This window comes from Talpa europaea, assembly GCF_964194135.1.
Source record: "Talpa europaea genome assembly, chromosome: X".
NCBI classification, from domain to species: Eukaryota; Metazoa; Chordata; class Mammalia; order Eulipotyphla; family Talpidae; genus Talpa; species Talpa europaea.
This window is the reverse complement of record NC_140081.1, coordinates 65934818-65954227: the sequence shown is the minus strand read 5'-3', so window position 1 is coordinate 65954227 and position 19410 is coordinate 65934818. Positions and strand designations below refer to the sequence as shown.

Genomic DNA, 19410 nt, shown 5'->3' with positions numbered 1-19410 from the left:
CAGACCTCTCCCGCTGCCCGCTGCCCGCTGCCCGCTGTTCCCCTCAGCAGTGTATTTCTTTGTCAGTCTGCCTGCTCTGTTCCTCACTCTGGCTCTGGTGAATTCTCTCACCCTCACGCGCTTCTTACTATACCAAGTGCTTGTATAAATAAATAAAATAAATCTTTGAAAAAAAAAAAAACCTACACAGTTATCTTCTAAAAAAAAAAAAAAAGCCCTTAATGAATTTTAGATATTTGAATTGCTTTCTTTCAAAGTTTATATCAGGTCATGTCCATTAGTTTTCTAAGGCAGTGGCTGAGTTGGAGAAGGAATTACCACCACTATCCATGCTTAACTTTATATATAATAATCTCTAACCATCAAAATTAATGGACATAAGTATCTCACACTCATGAGGCCATATATTTCTGTAGAAAAATGGTTAAGAACTAGTAGATATTTTTCAAACTTCTCACTGAATTAGCTCTAAGGTAGAGGACAATGAACATATATCTCTGAAGGTGAATGTAGCCCAGAACTTTGTTACTCAAAATACCTGTGGTGATAAAAATTTTTTCCAGATGTTATAGAACTTAATTAAAATATTTAGTAACTTAAAAAAAAGATGTAGGGGGCAGAAGGAATGTTCCTAGCATCCCAGTTGCATCTCTAAGTACATTTTTACTGATCTTCCTGGTAATACAATCTGATTTTTGCTAAACTTATAAATGAAATTTCAGAAAACCCCTCCTTAAGTTAGACTCCCTATACATACAAATATATCTACTGCATGGTTAAAGGAATGAGCTTATATTTTGATAATGAGCTATAAAAAATAATTCTCCAACTCTCTATTATCAAAAGATAATAGCAAGAAAAAATTCACAAGTGACATGGAATTCCTCTTCTTTATATACCGAAGGAAATCAGAAACATACATTTATACAAATACTTGTATGTGAATGTTTATAGCAGCATTATCCAGAATGGCCAAAAAATGGGAACAACCCAGATGTTCATTAACTGATGAAAGGTAACCAAATATGGAATATTATGCAACAATGACAAGAAATGAAGTTGTGATGCACACTTCAAGATGGATGAACCTTGAAAATTTCATGCTAAGTGGAAGAAGTGAGTCACAAAAGACCACATATTGTATGATTTCACTTATATGAAATGTCTAGAATAGGCAATCTTAGAAACAGAAAGCAGATTGGTAGTTGCCTTGGGCTGAGATTAGGAACAGAACTTGACTGCAAATGGGTATGGGGAAACATTATGGGGTATAGAATGTTCTAAAATTGGATTGTTCTGAGAGTTGCACATCTCTATATATCCACTCAATATCATCAAACTGTGCATTTACAATGGGTGAATTTTTGGCATATAAATTGTATTTCAATGCAACCGTTAATTTTTTTTTTCAATTATAAATTTGGGCCTCCCTGGTGGCACAAAGGGTGAACTCTTAACACTATGAAGATTTCCACAATCAGTGCAGCACAAGTTCGATCCCTGGCCAGGGAGCTAACCCACATGGTGCAGCAGACTTCTCCTGTCAAGCCTGCTGCTCCTCTCAGCAGTGTATTTCTGTAGATCCACCTGCTCTGCTGCCCACTCTGCCTCTGGTGAATCCTCTGACCCCGCTGCACCTCTGGCCTACACTCCAGCTCTTGTACGCATAAATAAAATAAATATTAAAAAATTATAAATTCCCTCCTAAAAGAATGTGCACAAAACTTGAAATAGTCAACTCTCTAAGAATACAGCAAAGTTTATTGTGTGGCACCACACACACATACATTTGGCATATTGCCACAAAAAAAAGTGGGTACCCTGGCTATAATCATGGTTCTTAGGTGTTCTAAGCATCTGTTTATTCTTAAAATGATTGACAAAGAAAGATGTACGTAACTCATTAACAGCATCCCAAAAATCACAGGGCCAAAGATAGGAATGAAGGAAAAGAAAACTTTAAAATAATAAAATGGCCTTATAGCTTGGGTGGTATAAAGATGGACTGGCATCAAGGTCTTTTTCTAACTTTATAAGTGGTAATCATCTTCATTATTTGTCTTGCTGAGATTTAAAATAATTCATGGTAGGTTCAGTAAGTGATATTACAATGGCAGCAGTTTCTCTGTATGTAATGAAACATGTAAATCTATATCATGCTGAAGTTTGTTTTTATTGATCAAAGATATCAAGGACCATTTACATCCAACCATTTTTCATCCCAAATCCAAGCATATGTGAAAAGTTAGTACAAGATAGCTAAACACCAGACACAACATTTTATTGGAATATTTTATTTACATTTTATATTTAAAGAGAATCAATACAAATTGGAACATATTTACAGCATTTCAAATCATTGTACAAGAATGCAATGGTTTCATCCATTCTACACTCAGCAAACAAAATATGTCTATTCTGCTTTTGCCTAAATTCTGCTGGAATTTGCACTGGAAACATAATTCTAAAACCAAAGATAAGCCACATAGAATACAAATAAAGTGCTTTTTTATAAAGTAGCTCTATTTAACTTTGGTGAATGAAGCTTCAAACTTTATATTAAGGCACCTGGAATTCTCCCCACCCCCTGATTCTTTTTTGAACACCAAGAAAATGCATTCACGAAATTTATAGCTACATGGACAGCATTTTAACTTACCTAGTGTAATTTTAGCCCATTTAGGTAAAATGTAAACTCAATTTTCAAAATTGTTTGGAAAGCATTTTCTACAGATTCATTTCTGTAGATTCATTCATACACAAAGGTCAATTATGAGTTTTTGTGTAACTTATCATTTTCAAATAGTATGGTAATTTACATACTCTGCTTTTGAAAATCCTACAAGTTTGAGAAGTATTACATAGCATTTTGATAAGAAAATTTTTTGTCTATAATCTTGTGCCAAATTGGTGTCACTAACATACCAATCAATCCAGTCCAGTCCAGATTCTCTGATAAAATATGCTCAACACTTACATGAAGTACATTTAGCCTAACTTTAAAAGAAGAGTTAAAATTAATATTTTGCTTTAATCTTGTTCTATCAACTTAATGTAGACATTTAAATAGACATTTCATGAAATACTAGTCTAAGTTTGCATTGCTTTGTACATTACATTTCCAGATCAATATAAGCACCTGGAGAAAAACCCTGACACATATAGCCCAAGCTAAAGTAGTAGTATTTTTAATTAAGATATTATCATAAAATAAAGTGATTATAGTTACTCCACGTTTGAAAAGCAACATGTTTTTATAAGAAAATTCTTATAAATGAAAAATATGACTACTTGAAGAAAATTCTGAATGTTTAAAAATGTTGCTATCACTACTGAGAGGAAACTTGCCTATGAAAAACATCATAATGAGTTTGTGGAAAAAAGTTAATAGGTTAAATATTTTAAGCCATTTAACTATAGCATAATATTAGTCATCTCAGCACTTTCAGTGTCATTCTTATTTTATTAAGTTTATCCAGTTCATTAATAGTAAACTAGGCCCTGATTGGCATTCTGTTATTACTAAATATTTAAGTTTTCTATTGACACAGATTTATGATTTAATTTCTCTGACAGCGGTCTCTTGATTAGGAGTTTCATCTTCTTCAAAGGTTGGATTATCAACGTGAGGAACAACATCCACTGCTACAGAACTTGCTTCATGGTTTACCAGCTGTAGATTTTCATCTTTAAAAAGAAATGGCAATTTTAGGATTATTTCACTCCTTTCTTCCATAAGACAAAATTCAACACTTATGTCCAAGAAGCCTTTTTTGTCTAATCCCATGATACTCTGATTATTACATTCATTCCATTTTCCTTTTATGATTGTGATTTATATGATGTTTTTTAAAAAGCACACACGGGCCCTGCCTGGTGGCCTAAGGATTAAGTCTCAGTGCTGCCACCTTGCAGGCCTACCACAATGGCCTGCATTTGATCCCTGGCCAGGGAACTAACCCACATGGTGCAGCAGACCTCTCCTGTCTCATCAGCTGCTCCCCTTAGCATGCATTTCAGGCCTGTTCTGTTCCCCATTCTGTCTCTAGTGAATTCTTTCACATACACCCCCACCTCTGGCCTACACACCAGTTCTTCCACGCATAAACAAATATAATCTTTTTTTAAGAAAAAGGCACACATGACATTATTACATTGATTTGTAATTAATGCCTTTTGATTCACACCTATTCTTACTTCTACCTAGATAATATCTCCTTAAGAGCAAAATTTATGTCTTCTGCTTCTTTTTTATCCTTATGGTAACAATTTTTAAACCTAGCATCACATTTCAATTATCTGGGCACTTTATTTTTTTCTTGTCTCTTTTTTTCTTTCCAAATTATGTTTATTGAAGTAAAATGGGTTTACATCTTTGTATCTGCTCTGGGGTTAAAGGTTCAAACCTCTACAAATGTGTACTTTCACACCCTGCCCACCACCAGTGTGCCAACAATCCCCTACCAAGTTCCATTGGGTTCCTTTCCTCCCCTACTCTGACCCTACCAACTTTCTCTTCTGGTTGCCTCAGTTTTGCAGTCAGATAGTAAGAGTTTATTATTGGTTTGGTTTTGACTGACCCTTTTTTATATTTCTCTATATTCCACATATAAGTGAAATAAAAAGTTATCTATGCTTTTTTTTTTTGGATGGATGGAAGGATGGATGCATGGATGGATGGATGGATGGATGGACCAAAAATCCAATCAGGAAGTAGGGAGTGGGGAGACTGCCCAAAATGTAATATAATCACTAACAAATGAACATTATTGTATGAAATATATCACCATCCTGAAGAGAGTAGGAAAGAAAAGAAGTAACCTAAGTAACTCTGAGAAACAGTATTTTGACTATATCCTATAAGACTAAAAACAAAAACAATAGTACGGTATCTAGTGAAATTGTTTTTCACAAGGAGTAAGATAGCAGTGTTGAAATTATTTTATGTTTATTCTAGGATTGAACAAATGAGTAAATATGTTGTGTATAATGAGAGTCAAGTTTCTCACTCCTTTCTCAAGAGAAAGGAGTTAAATAAGGAAAGGGAAAGGCTAGAATTAACTTGTGGTGCTGGATTAGAATTAGAATGCAGGCCTCCCTGGTAGCACAGCGGTTGAGCACTGCGCTGCAAAGCTGTCCACAGCCTCCACAGCCTCCACAGCCTCCACAGCCTCCACAGCCTCCGCAGCAGTGGTTTGATTCCCCGCCGGCCAGGGAGAACCCCACATGGCTTGGCAGACCTCTCCTGCCTTGCTCGCTGCTCCCCTCAGCAGTGTCTTCAGTTTGGTCCATCTGCCTGTTCTGCTCCCTGCTCTGTCTGTGATGAATTCTCTCACCCTCCTGCGCTTCTGACCTGTACCCCAGTTCTTGTATAAAATAAATAAATAAATCTTTCAAAAAAAAAAGGAATTAGAATGCAGAATGGTTGTATGTGTGTGTATTTGTATGAGCACATAATATATTTTGTAGCTTTGTACAAAGTTTTGTAGCTTTGTAGCTTTGCCCAATGAAAGGGCTAATAGCAATGACATCCCAATAGCAATGAGTAAACTAAGTGCCTAGATCTTGGTTTCAAAATGGTGTGCTCCAATAAAATCACCTCCCCTCAAAGAAATGGTTAATGTAGGGCTAGGGCAAAGACAGTACATGATAAATCTAGATTCTAGTCTAGGATCATTAAACCTCAACCTGCAAGCTAAATGCATAACTAAAAGTGTTTTTCACATTTTTAAAAGCTTGTAAGACAAACCAAAAATAAGTAAAATCAGAGACCTATGGCCTCTAAAGACCTAAAATAGTTACATTGTGGCCATTTATAGGAAAAATTTGCCAGTTCCTGTCCTAGAACATCTTGTAGTGCCAGAAAGTAAGGAAGAATGCACAAACAAAAAAATGATGAGGCATATCGGAAAAAAAAAAAACAAAAACAGAAACCAACTTGAAGGAGTTCCCAGTGACCAAATCTAGGACAATCTAAGCAATGAATAAATTATGAGAATGATATTATAGAACACAAGAAATACCTATGAGCCCATACTAATATAAATAAATAATAGAATAAATGGGGAATAAATAGCCCTTCCTTAAGATAGAAGATTAATTAACATAAAAAGATGAAAATAGAAAATCACCATTTGGCACACATTTTAGTAATAATTATGCAAACAAGAAGCATCAATGATTGCTAAAATTAGTGGATAAAATTATGATGAAAAACAGGACATTTATATAGTCTCCATGTGTATCTCCATAAGATAATAATTACAAAAAGAAAAATAGTAACTTTAAAACCAGAAGCTTGGCAGACATCACCTTAGTCAAGTAAGCAAAGTTAAGACATGGACATAATGTACTTTATTATATGATAGCAGAATAGGTAGAGATGTGCACAATATCACTTCTGTAGTACTTGCCAGAAATAGACAGTGGACAGTGAATTTAATCTCTGTTGTAAACAATTTACAAAATAACTGACCAATTGTCTTCAAATATGTCAAGGTCACAAAAGCAAAGGAACCATCACAGATTGGAGACAAAGAAGACAAAACAATTTAAATGTGATGTGAACCTCTCAAGAAATTGGGTATAGAAGGAACCATACTTCAATATAATAAAGACCATATATGACAAAGCCACAGTTAGTGTCATACTCATTGGTGAAAAGTTAAAGCTATAATAATCTAATATGTGTGTGTGTGTGGAGTTTGTGTGTATGTGTACATATATATATTATATTCAGTCATGAGAAAGAAGGAAATACTGCCATTTGTGAAAATACAGATGGATTTTAAGTACATTACGCTAAGTGAATTAAGTCAGACTGAGAACGACAAATAGTACGTGATCTCATTTATACGTGGAATATAAAAAAAAAACAAACAGAAACAGTAAAATAATGATTCCCAGGAACTGGGGTTTGAGCAAAAATAGAGAGCTTTTGTTGCAAGGGCACAAACTTCCAGTTATTGGATGAATGATTTCTGGGGATCTAATATACAGCATGATGACTACAGTTAATACTGTATATATACTTAAAAGTTGCTAATTGAGTAAATCTTTTTTACCATAACTTCCTGATCCATTCGTCTATATTTGGGTACTTAGTATGTTTCCATAGTCAGGAAGTTGTGGTACCTATACACAATGGAATACTACTCAGAGATCAAAAAAGATAAACTCTTGCCAACTGCAGAAACATGGATGGATTGGAGGGGATTATGCTGAGCGAAATAAGTCAGAAGGAGAAAGACAAATACTGGAAGGTGTCAATATATGTGGAATATCGAGATACCAAACAAGGGATGAGATAAAGCCTAGAAATTTGATTACAGAACTGAAACTACCAGAGGGGGAAGGGCCAGAACAAAGTGGTCCAGGAGCACAAGGGATTATGTGGATGGACTGTGGGTGCTTTGGTAATGGGTATGCTGTAGTAACAACACCTGGAGGAGGAGGATCCTATACCTCTAAAACACAAATAATGATGTAAGCCAATGTTTATAAAAAAAATTTTTTTAGAGGCATGTTTTATTTATTTATTTGTTTGTTTGTTTGTTTTGTTTATACATGCACTGGGTACAGTCAGAAGCGCGTGAGGGTGAGAGAATTCACCAGAGCCAGAGCGGGGAGCAGAGCAGGGAGAAGGACCGAAGTACACTGCTGAGGGGAGCAGCGGGTGGCAGGAGAGGTCTGCGCGCCATGTGGGACCCTCCTCCGGTGGCCGGGGAGCAGCCAGGGATCGAACTGGTGCCGCAGAGGCTGCGGGCAGCTTCGCAACCCAGCGCTCAACCGCTGCGCCACCAGGGAGGCCCTATAAAATTTTTTTAAAGAGTAAATGTTTTCTCCTTTTATGTTCATCGTGAATCTTTTTTTATTAAAAATCAACATACATATATATATATTATACTATGTTCACCATTAAACATTTAATTCCATCCTTCTCCATACACTTGAGTCCTTTCTCCCAATTTACCTATCCATTCTCTACCCTTCTGGTGACCACTAATTTGGTCTTATAGTCTAAATATTTATTTTTGTTTTATTTAGTTCATTCATTTTGATTCTTTTTGCCTCACTGATGAGTGAAATAATAGGATGCTTCTCTTTCTTTGACTTATTTCACTAAGCAGAATAACCACTAGGTCCATCCCTGTTATAAATGGCAGGATTTCATCTTTTTTTTAATAGTTGAGTAGTATTACATTATGTACATAAATTGCATTTTATTTATCTAATCATCTGTCGATGGGCACTGAGGTTGTTTCCATCTCTTGGTTATTGTAAACAGTGCTGCAGTGAACATGTGGGTCCATCTATCTCTTTGAATTAAGTACCTTTATATTCTTCAGGTAAGTGCCCAGAAGTGGGATAATTGGATTGTATTAAGTTTCTATTTTTAAATTTTCAAGGAATCTCCATACTGTTTTCCATAATAGCTCTACCAATTTACCTTCCCAATAGTGTACAAGAGTTCCCTTCTCCCTACACTTGTTTTTTCTTGTCTTTTTAATAATAGCATTCTAACTGGTGTGAGGTGATGGTTTCTTATTTTGATTTGCATTTCCCTAATAATAAGAGATGATCAACATCTTTTCATATGCCTCTTCGCCATCTGTATGTCTTCTTTGGAGAAGTGTATATTCAGATCCTAAGTAAGTAAATCTTAAACACACACATACACACATACAATTTTTATTATGTGAGGTGATGAAATTAAAAAAATCACTATGGTAATCTTTTTGCAATATATACATATATCAAATCATCATGTTGCACACCTTAAATTTACAGTGTTACCTGTTAAACATATCTCTAAATAAAGTTGGGAAGGAAAAAAAAGGTGAATTCCTGAGAAGCTGTGCATAAATCGAGCTTTGGCAAACTGAATTCTATTCCTCATGTGAAAACTCTTATTATCTTAATTTCTACTTGATCTGCAATAAACGATGTCTCCTAAAGTTTAAAAGTGTCTGTAGTGCAGCAGCCCTCCTGCCCGCCTGTGACCTGTGACCATGCAGGTGCTTCTCTTCACTGACCTCCCTTTTGCAAAGCAGTGTAGGCAGCTCTCCACCCAAGGCTGCCACTCTTTCTGCCTGCTTGAGTCTGTGCAAGTGTCCTTTACTCTTTTCACCCTTTTTATAATAAACCTGCCCTTTTGGATATATAAAAAAAATTTCTGTAGTTTAGGTTGTGTAGGTTAATGAGCCACCACGTAAATGTATCCTAGACAAGTTTTCTAATAAATCCTTTTCTTCTGTGACTAATCCCCCTTCCTGTGGCACTTCATCTGTTTCAGTTACATCTGAATATGTGTGTATTAAGTTAAGGGAGAGTTTTATCCTGCATTGCATCATTGTTGGCGGAAAATCCTAAAATGTGTTACTGGATGAGAAAAGCAAATGGTAAAAGGCAGGACTATTCTGCCCTATGTATGATCCACAGTGAATGATTTATGGGGTACTCGATGACCCCCAGCATGGTGCTTACTTGCTGACTGCACGTGTTCCTCCAAAGGTGGTTCATCAGCTCCCTGAACTGAAGCATATCCAGACGATGCAGTCTCACTGCGACTATCCTCTTCATGAGGAGAGGCACTATTGGATGTTTCATTGGACGCAGGGGCTTGTAAAGACACTGACCCATCTTCAACATCCACCTTTGGGAAATATTTGAACAAACTCTCAGAATACATGCTCTTCCCTGAGATATCATTACAAAATATCTTCATAGCTAAAGCATTAGAGCAACAATTTTAAGCATTTCAGCCCATAATCCCTTTTGATGGTCACAAAAATCTCTTGCTAGTCCAGTCAGGGTAGTTAAAGTAATGAAGACCAGCAACAGGGTGAAAGATGTTAAAGGCAGATCACCCTCACACCTGACATATTCATCTTATGACCCCAGCACTGCAGAATATAATAGTGGGTATAAAACAGGCATTCCAAAAAAAAAAATTACATGCTCCCCAATAGGCGAATTGAGAATCTCTGTGACATATGTCGTATGTATCTCCTTAAGTCAGGGATTTTGAGGAGCTCATCTTTCTGTTGTGCACTTTATGAAATAGGTTGGCAGTTTTTTTCACTTTTACTTGCCAAGCATAATCATAATTTAATATTTATTATACTTGCTCAAACTATACACATGTTCATTTACCTACAAGTTTCATTGTTATGCAATAGTGAGAAAATGAAATACAAAGAGGTACCAGAAACCATTTGGTAGTTTATATGTTATAGCCTCAAATTCCAACCAAATAATAAGTACATTTGAGAAGAGGAAGGAAGAAGGAAAATGGAAGTGATCCAAGTTCACTGCCACTAGGATGTAAAGATGTCCAATTTTTGGTGTATTCTGTAAGTCTAGCTCATTACATGGCTAGAAAATAAGCATGCTATTTTCCTGAAGGCCCAAGTACATGAATTAACACACTGCTTAAGTTCCTTCACATAAAAGTCTAGCATTGTTTACCTCAATTCCCAAAGCTTTAAGTATGTCACATTTGCACATAGGGCAAGTCCTGTGTTCTAGCAGCCATGGGTCAACACATGTCTTATGGAAAATATGGCTAATGAAGAAAAAAACACATTAGTTATCAGCTATGAAATAGCAACAATACTGCCCTAATATACTAACAGGTTACCCTGTAATTTTTCTTAGTATTTTTCTTTATCACAAGACTTTTATTTTTTGTTTGTAATAAACATTTCAAACTAAGTATTTGTTTTATTTATTTTTTATATATTTTAGTTCATATATTTCTTACATCATTTTTCATTTTTGCACAATGTATGCATTTTCATCTTGGTTATATTCCCCATACAATTGCACCCCCCTGATTTTGACCCCAATCCCTCCTCTCCCCACCCCATCCCCCAGTGTGTCTCTGGTTTATAGTTCCTTGTTTATTTTTATTTTTTCTTTATTATAGTTATTCTTTTTCCTGGTCCCTTATTTAGGTTTTCTAAATTCCTGCTATGAGTGAAACCATCTGGTATTTTTCTTTTTCTTTCTGGCTTATTTCGCAGCGCATGATCCCTTCCAGCTCCATCCAGGTTGCTGCAAATTGCTGAGTTTATCTTTTTGATTGCTGAGTGATATTCCATACGGTATATATACCATATCTTCTATTTACAATAGCTAATCTCTGGAAACAACCCAAATGCCCAAAAATAGATGCCTGGATCAAGAAGATGTGGTATTTCACTTAGTCTTTTAATGGATGTCCTCTTTTTTTCCCTTTAAACACACAAAAACATAAACAACATAAATACTAAGAAGAAGTCACAAAAGCAAAATTTGGAAATTTCATAATACAATACCTTAAAATATAAAAGCAGCATTACTCCAGCTTCAAGAAAAAGGTGCTCACTTGAAAAACAGCTAAGATACTACCTGACTCAAGACTCTGTTCAGTATTTCAGATCTCTATTATCTTTTCATTCCCTAACTGTAAAATGGTAGTCATTCTCAATAATATAGTACAATATAGTACTGAGGACAACATGATACTGACACTTTAGGAAATGTGATACATTCAAAGAAAACCATTATTTAATATCAAAAAGAACGAATGGTAAGAATGACTCTCAGGAGAGGGATAATAAAAAACTAAAGAATGAAGACGTCCAAATAGGTGCTCATAAGTTTATTTTTCTCAATAGGGCTGTTAGAATGAATTTTAATTAATTAACCGAGTACTATACACATAATAAATATATAATATATATAAATAAATTGTGGTGTTAGTTAGGGTCTCAATTTTATATGGACTTACTTTCTAAATTTTCCCAGATCATAGAAACTCTATATAATTAGTTTTATAGCAATTTTGGTGGCTTTATAACAATTTCAGTGGTATTAAAAAATATTCTCCTAGGCTCGCCCACACCAGGCCTCTTCTGGCCTGCAGTCCCAGCCCAGAGGGGAGCAGCACCCACCGCTGGGGCAGACCGGGTGTGCAGGGGAGCGCATCCCCCGCATCACCATCTTGCAGCAGGGACTTTTCTTTGGTGGAAACTGTGTGAAACAAGCAGAAGCCTCCCTGAGGAGCCAGAGGTGAGCTAGGAGGCTTGCCCATGCCAGGCCCCTTCTGGCCTGCAGATAGAGCCCAGAGGGGAGCGGCACCCACTGCTGGGGCAGACCGGGCATGCAGGGGAGTGCGTTCCCACATTGGCATTTTACAGCAGGGACCTTTGTTTGGTGGAGACTGTGTGAAACCAGCAGAAGGCTCCGTGAGGAGCCAGAGGTGAGCTGGGAGGCTCGCCCACGCCAGGCCCCTTCTGGCCTGCAGTCCCAGCCCAGAGGGGAGTGGCACCCACCGCTGGGGCAGACCGGGCGTGCAGGGGAGCGTGTCCCCCACATCGCCATCTTGCAGCAGGGACTTTTCTTTGGTGGAGACTGTGTGAAACCATCAGAAGGCTCCGTGAGGAGCCAGAGGTGAGCTGGGAGGCTTGCCCACGACAGGCCCCTTCTGGCCTGCAGACAGAGCCCAGAGGGAAGTGGCATCCACCGCTGGGGCAGACTGGGCGTGCAGGGGAGTGTGTTCCCGCATTGGCATTTTGCAGCAGGGACCTTTCTTTGGTGGAGAATGTGTGAAACCAGCAGAAGGCTCCCTGAGGAGCCAGAGGTGAGCTGGGAGGCTCGACCACACCAGGCCTCTTCTGGCCTGCAGTCCCAGCCCAGCGGGGAGCAGCACCCACTGCTGGGGCAGACTGGGCGTGCAGGGGAGCGCATCCCAGGCACCGGCATTTTTCAGCAGGGACCTTTCTTTGGTGGAGACTGTGTGAAACCAGCAGAAGTCTCCCAGAGGAGCCAGAGGTGAGCTGGGAAGTTCACCTAAGATGCCAGCCAGTACCAGCAACACAGTGTCCCAAGGAATACAGCAAATTAGAAAACAGGCAGTAGGGAGTAGAAAAACCACATGCAACCCAGCAACTCCTCAGGAAAAAAGCACACCACAAAAAGAAAACCACCTACCAGACTGCAATGACAGTAACTTGGAAGAACTTCTGAGCCTTCCAGAAAGAGAATTTAAAATTGCCATAATTAAAAACCGAAGTCATAAAGGAAAACAATGATAAGGGAAAAATAATTAATGACCAGAAGAATGAAATTGAGTCCCTAAAGAGGGAAGTAAAAGAAATGCAGGAGATCAAGTAATTAATGGAGGCGCTAAAGAACTCTGGGAAAAGCAATGAAAGCAGAATAGATGAAATGGAAGAACGAATAAGTACTCTTGAAGACACAGAAATAAAAAGAACCAAAACAGAAAAGGAAGGAGAAGTATGACGGAAAAAGACTGAAGAAAGACTTCGGGAACTATCTGACTCCATGAGGAAAGGAAATATAAGAGTTATAGGAATCCCAGAAGGAGAGGAGAGAGATGTAGGAACAGAGAAAATATTCAAGGCAATAATTGAAGAGAACTTCCCAAATGTGAAGAAGGAGCTGAAAACTGATATACAAGAAGCAAGAAGAACACCAAACTTCCATGATGAAAGGAAAAATACAGCAAGACACATAATAGTAAAGCTCCCAAGAATCCAAGAAAAGGAAAAAATAATGAAACTGACAAGAGGGAAGAAACAGATAACATTCAAAGGAAAACCAATCAGACTGACATCAGACTTCTCCGAAGAAACACTACAGGCAAGGAGAGAGTGGAGGGACATAGTCAACAGACTCCAAGAAAACAGATGCCAACCAAGAATACTCTATCGCGCAAAGCTCTCCTTCCTCTATGAAGAAAGAATAAGGACCTTCCCAGACAAACAGAAACTCTGGAATTTCATTACGACTAAATCCCCACTCCAAAAAATACTACAAGGAGTCCTAAAGCCAGAACTGCAGAGGGACGAATAACAAAAGAAGGCCAAAAAAAAGTTATTAAAAGAATAAATAAATAAAATCAAAGGAAAGACAAACACAATGGCAAATACAGGTGCTAACATATCAATACGAACTCTAAATATAAATGGACTAAACTCTTCAATAAAAAGACACAGAGTCGCAGGCTGGATTAAGAAACAAAACCCAACCTTTTGCTGTCTCCAGGAAACACATTTAGCTGCAAAAGATAAAAATAGACTCAAAGTTAAAGGATGGAAAACAATCCTACAAGCAAATGGACCAAAAAAGAAAGCAGTAACAGCTCTACTCATATCAGATAAAACAGATTTCAAACTCAAAAAGATAAAAAGAGACCCCAACGGTTACTACATTATGATCAATGGGATAATACTTCAAGAAGAAATAACACTCATTGACATATATTCACCAAACGAAGGAGCACCAAAATATATCAGACAACTATTGTCATCTCTGAAAACAGACATCAGAGAAAACACATACATAGTGGGAGACTTCAACACACCACAATCAACAATGGATAGATCAACGAGACAAAAAATAAGTAAAGACACTAAAGCTCTAAATAAGGATCTAGAGAGCTTGGGCTTAACAGACATCTATATAACACTAAACCCAAAAAAATGGAGTACACATTTTTCTCAAGCGCACACGGATCATTTTCCAGGATCGATCACATACTGGGGCACAAGACAAACATCAACAGATACACCAAGATTGAAATCATACCAACCATCTTTTCTGACCATGAAGGCATCAAACTAGAAATAAACCATAAAAAAAAGGCAAGGTACTCTCCTACTTCATGGAGATTGAAACCCACACTACTGGAAGTCCACTGGACTAACGAGATCAAAGAAGAAATTTAAAAAATATTTGAGAAATGGAAAGACATCCGCTGCACATGGATTGGCCATCCTACCAAAGCAATCTACAGATTCAATGCTATTCCAATAAAAATTTCAATGTCATTCTTCAAAGAAATAGAACAATTATTGATGAAATTCATATGGAATCACCAAAAACCCCGAATAGCCAAAGCTCTCCTGAAAAAAAAAGAAGGGAATGGAGGCATCACACTCCCAGACTTCAAACTATACTACAAAGCCATAATCATCAAAACTGCATGGTATTGGAACAAGAACAGACACACAGACCAATGGAATTGAATAGAAAATCCAGAAATAAACCCACAGATTTATGGTCAACTAATCTTTGACAAAGGAGCAAAGAATATGCATTGGAGCAAAGAAAGTTTGTTCAATAAATGGTGCTGGGAAAACTGGGTTGCTACATGCAAAAGAATGAAGCTTGACCACTACTTCACACCATACACAAAAATCAACTCAAAATGGATTAAAGAAGTAGACATAAGACCTGAAACCATAAAATACATAGAAGTAAATATAGGAGAAACAATACGTGATATGAACATCAAAGACATCTTTACAGACACATCACACAAAGCAGTGATAGTGAAGGCAAAGATCAACAGCTGGGACTACATCAAATTAAAGAGCTTCTGCACAGCAAAAGAGACAATAGAGAAACCCCACCAACTGGGAGAACATTTTTGCACACAACACTAATGATAAAGGACTGATCACAAAAATCTGCAAAGAGCTGATGAGACTCAACAACAACAAAGAAAATAATCCAGTCCAAAAATGGGCAGAAGAGCTAAAAAGAAACTTCTCTGAAGAAGAAATGCAAATGGCCAACAGGCATATGAAAAAATGTTCAACATCACTTGTAACCAGGGAAATGCAAATCAAAACTACCATGAGATACCATTTCACACCAGTGAGAATGGCACATATTAAAAAAACTAGCAACAACAAATGTTGGCGATGGTATGGAGAAAAAGGAACACTTCTGCACTGTTGGTGGGAGTGCAAACTGGTCCAACCACTATGGAGAGCTGTGTGGAGATTTCTTCACCTACTAAACATAGAGCTTCCATATGATCCAGCAATTCCACTCCTAGGTATTTACCCAAAGGACACAGAAACATCAATTCCTAAGAGCACCTGCACCCCTATGTTTATAGCAGCACTATTTACAATAGCTAAGCTTTGGAAACAACCCAAATGCCTAAAAATAGATGACTGGATCAAGAAGATGTGGTACATATATACCATGGAATATTACTCAGCGTTCAAAAAAGATAAACACATGCAAATTGCAGCAACATGGATGGCGCTGGAAGGGATCATGCTCAGGGAAATAAGCCATAAAGAAAAAGAAAAATACCAGATGGTCTCACTCATAGCAGGAACCTAGAAAACTTAAATAAGGGACCAGGAAAATGAATAACTATAAGAAAGTGAAAATCAAAATCAACAAAAAACTATGAACCAGAGACACTCTATTGGGGGTAGAGGGCGGGAGGGGAGGGATTGGGGTCAAAATAAGGGGGTTGCAATTGTATGGGGAATATAAAAATAAAATTTATTAATAAAAAATAAATTAAAAAAATAAAAAAAATAAAAAATTCTTTGAATTGAATGACAAGGAGGACACCAATTTCCTAAATGCATGGGATGCAGCAAAAGCAGTAATAAGAGGAAAATATATAGCAATAGAGGCTCACATCAAGAAACAAGAAAGAGCTCAGAGAAACAACCTAATCTCGAAGCTCAAAGAACTAGAAAAAGAACAACAAAAAAACCCAAAACCAGTAGAAGAAAAGCAATAATAAAAACCAAAGCAGAAATAAATGAAATCAAAATTAAAAAAACAGTCCAAAAGATCAATGAAACCAAGAGCTGGTTCTTCGAAAAAAATAAATAAAATAGACAACCCCCTAGCCAGGCTCACAAAGGAAAAAAAGGAGAAAGCACAAATAAACAGGATCACAAATGAAAGAGGAGAAATCACAACGAACACAGCAGAAATCAAAAGAATAATCAGTAACTACTATGAACAGTTATATGGAAACAAGTTCAACAATCTAGAGGAGATGGACAAATTCCTACAACTCTACAATCACCCAAAGCTAGATAAAGAAGAAATAGAACACATAAACAGACCAATTACAAGTAGCAAAATTGAAATGGTAATCAAAAACCTCCCCAAAAACCTGATGGATTTACAAATGAATTCTACCAAACATTCAGAGACGAATTAGTGCCTATCCTTCACAAACTCTTCCAAAAAATTGAGAAGGAAGGGATAATACCAAACATGTTCTATGAAGCCAACATTACACTAATAACAAAACCGAACAAGGACAACACAAAAAAAGAAAACTACAGGTCAATCTCCCTAATGAACACTGATGCAAAAATCCTCAACAAAATTTTAGCTATCAGAATCCAACAATGTATCCATAAGATAAATTCACCATGACCAAGTAGGATTCATTCCAGGGACACAGGATGGTTCAACATCTGAAAATCAATCAATGTTATCCAACACATCAACAAAAAGAAATATAAAAACCATATGATAATATTAATAGACGCTGAGAAAGCTTTCGACAAAGTGCAACACCCATTCATGATAAAAGCCCTTGAAATTCTTGGGATACAAGGAACATACCTCAACATCATAAAGGCCATCTATGACAAGCCAACAGCCAGTATCATTCTCAATGGTGAAAAGATGAAAGCATTTCCATTAAGATCTGGAACAAGACAAGGATGTCCACTCTCACCACTGCTTTTCAATATAATACTGGAAGTCCTAGCCAGAGCAATAAGACAAGAGAAAGACATACAAGGAATCCAAATAGGAAAAGAAGAAGTCAAACTATCACTATTTGCAGATGATATGATAATCTACATAGAGAACCCCAAAAACTCCATAGAAAAACTAATTAAACTTCATCAATCACTTCAGCAAAGTGGCAGGATACAAAATCAACATGCAAAAGTCAGTAGCCTTCCTATATACAAACAATAAATCTGAAGAAGAAGAAATGAAAAAAAAAAACATCCCTTTTATTATTGAAACAAAAAAAAAAATCAAATACTTGGGAATAAATCTAACAAAAGAGGTAAAGGACCTATACAAAGAAAACTATAAAACACTGTTAAAAGAAATAGAAGAAGATACAAAGAAATGGAAAGACATCCCCTGCTCATGGATTGGAAGAATAACATTATTAAAATGGTAATCTTACCAAAAGCAATATACAGATTCAATGCTATTCCAATAAAAATTTCAATGTCATTCTTCAAAGAAATAGAACAATTATTGATGAAATTCATATGGAATCAAAAAACCCCGAATAGCCAAAGCTCTCCTGAAAAAAACAAAAAGAAGGGAATGGAGGCATCACACTCCCAGATTTCAAACTATACTACAAAGCCATAATCATCAAAACTGCATGGTATTGGAACAAGAACAGACACACAGACCAATGGAATAGAATAGAAAATCCAGAAATAAACCCACAGATTTATGGTCAACTAATCTTTGACAAAGGAGCAAAGAATATGCATTGGAGCAAAGAAAGTTTGTTCAATAAATGGTGCTGGGGAAACTAGGTTGCTCCATGCAAAAGAATGAAGCTTGACTACTACCTCACACCATACACAAAAATCAACTCAAAATGGATTAAAGAAGTAGACATAAGACCTGAAACCATATAATACATAGAAGGAAATATAGGCGAAACACTGTGGGATATGCACATCAAAGACATCTTTACAGACACATCACTCAAAGCAGTGATAGTGAAGGCAAAGATCAACAGCTGGGACTACATCAAATTAAAGAGCTTTTGCACAGCAAAAGAGACAATAACAAAAACAAAGAGAAACCCCACCGACTGGGAGAACATTTTTGCACACAACACTAATGATAAAGGACTGATCACAAAAATCTGCAAAGAGCTGATGAGACTCAACAACAACAAAGAAAATAATCCAGTCCAAAAATGGGCAGAAGAGCTAAAAAGAAACTTCTCTGAAGAAGAAATGCAAATGGCCAACAGGCATATGAAAAAATGTTCAACATCACTTGTAATCAGGGAAATGCAAATCAAAACTACCATGAGATACTATCTCACACCAGTGAGAATTAAAAAAACTAGCAACAACAAATGTTGGGGAGGTTGTGGAGAAAAAGGAACACTTTTGTACTGTTGGTGGGAGTGCAAACTGGTCCAACCACTATGGAGAGCTGTGTGGAGATTTCTTCACCTACTAAACATAGAGCTTCCATAAGATCCAGCAATTCCACTCCTAGGTATTTACCCAAAGGACACAGAAACAGCAGTTCCAAAGAGCACCTGCACCCCTATGTTTATAGCAGCACTATTTACAATAGCTAAGCTTTGGAAACAACCCAAATGCCCAAAAATAGATGACTGGATCAAGAAGATGTGGTACATATACACCATGGAATATTACTCAGCATTCAAAAAAGATAAACACATGCAATTTGCAGCAACATGGATGGCGCTGGAAGGGATCATGCTCAGCGAAATAAGCCAGAAAGAAAAAGAAAAATACCAGATGGTCTCACTCATAGCAGGAACCTAGAAAACTTAAATAAGGGACCAGGAAAATGAATAACTATAAGAAAGTGAAA

The 19410-nt window shown here is 37.0% G+C and overlaps 1 protein-coding gene across 2 annotated transcripts in view; it reads right to left on the bottom strand.

The window, feature by feature from the left end:
- Positions 1 to 3553: 3553 nt before the first annotated feature.
- The window catches only part of RNF128 (ring finger protein 128), a gene marked incomplete at both ends in the record, with an annotated part of 94185 nt that continues 78328 nt past the window's right edge, over positions 3554 to 19410 (bottom strand). For both annotated transcript variants that reach the window (XM_084258242.1, XM_084258243.1), the window contains 3 exons: positions 3554 to 3687; positions 9487 to 9655; positions 10471 to 10567. In XM_084258242.1, the coding sequence (XP_084114368.1) occupies positions 3554 to 3687; positions 9487 to 9655; positions 10471 to 10567 (400 nt within the window). The remainder of the gene's footprint in view (positions 3688 to 9486; positions 9656 to 10470; positions 10568 to 19410) is intronic.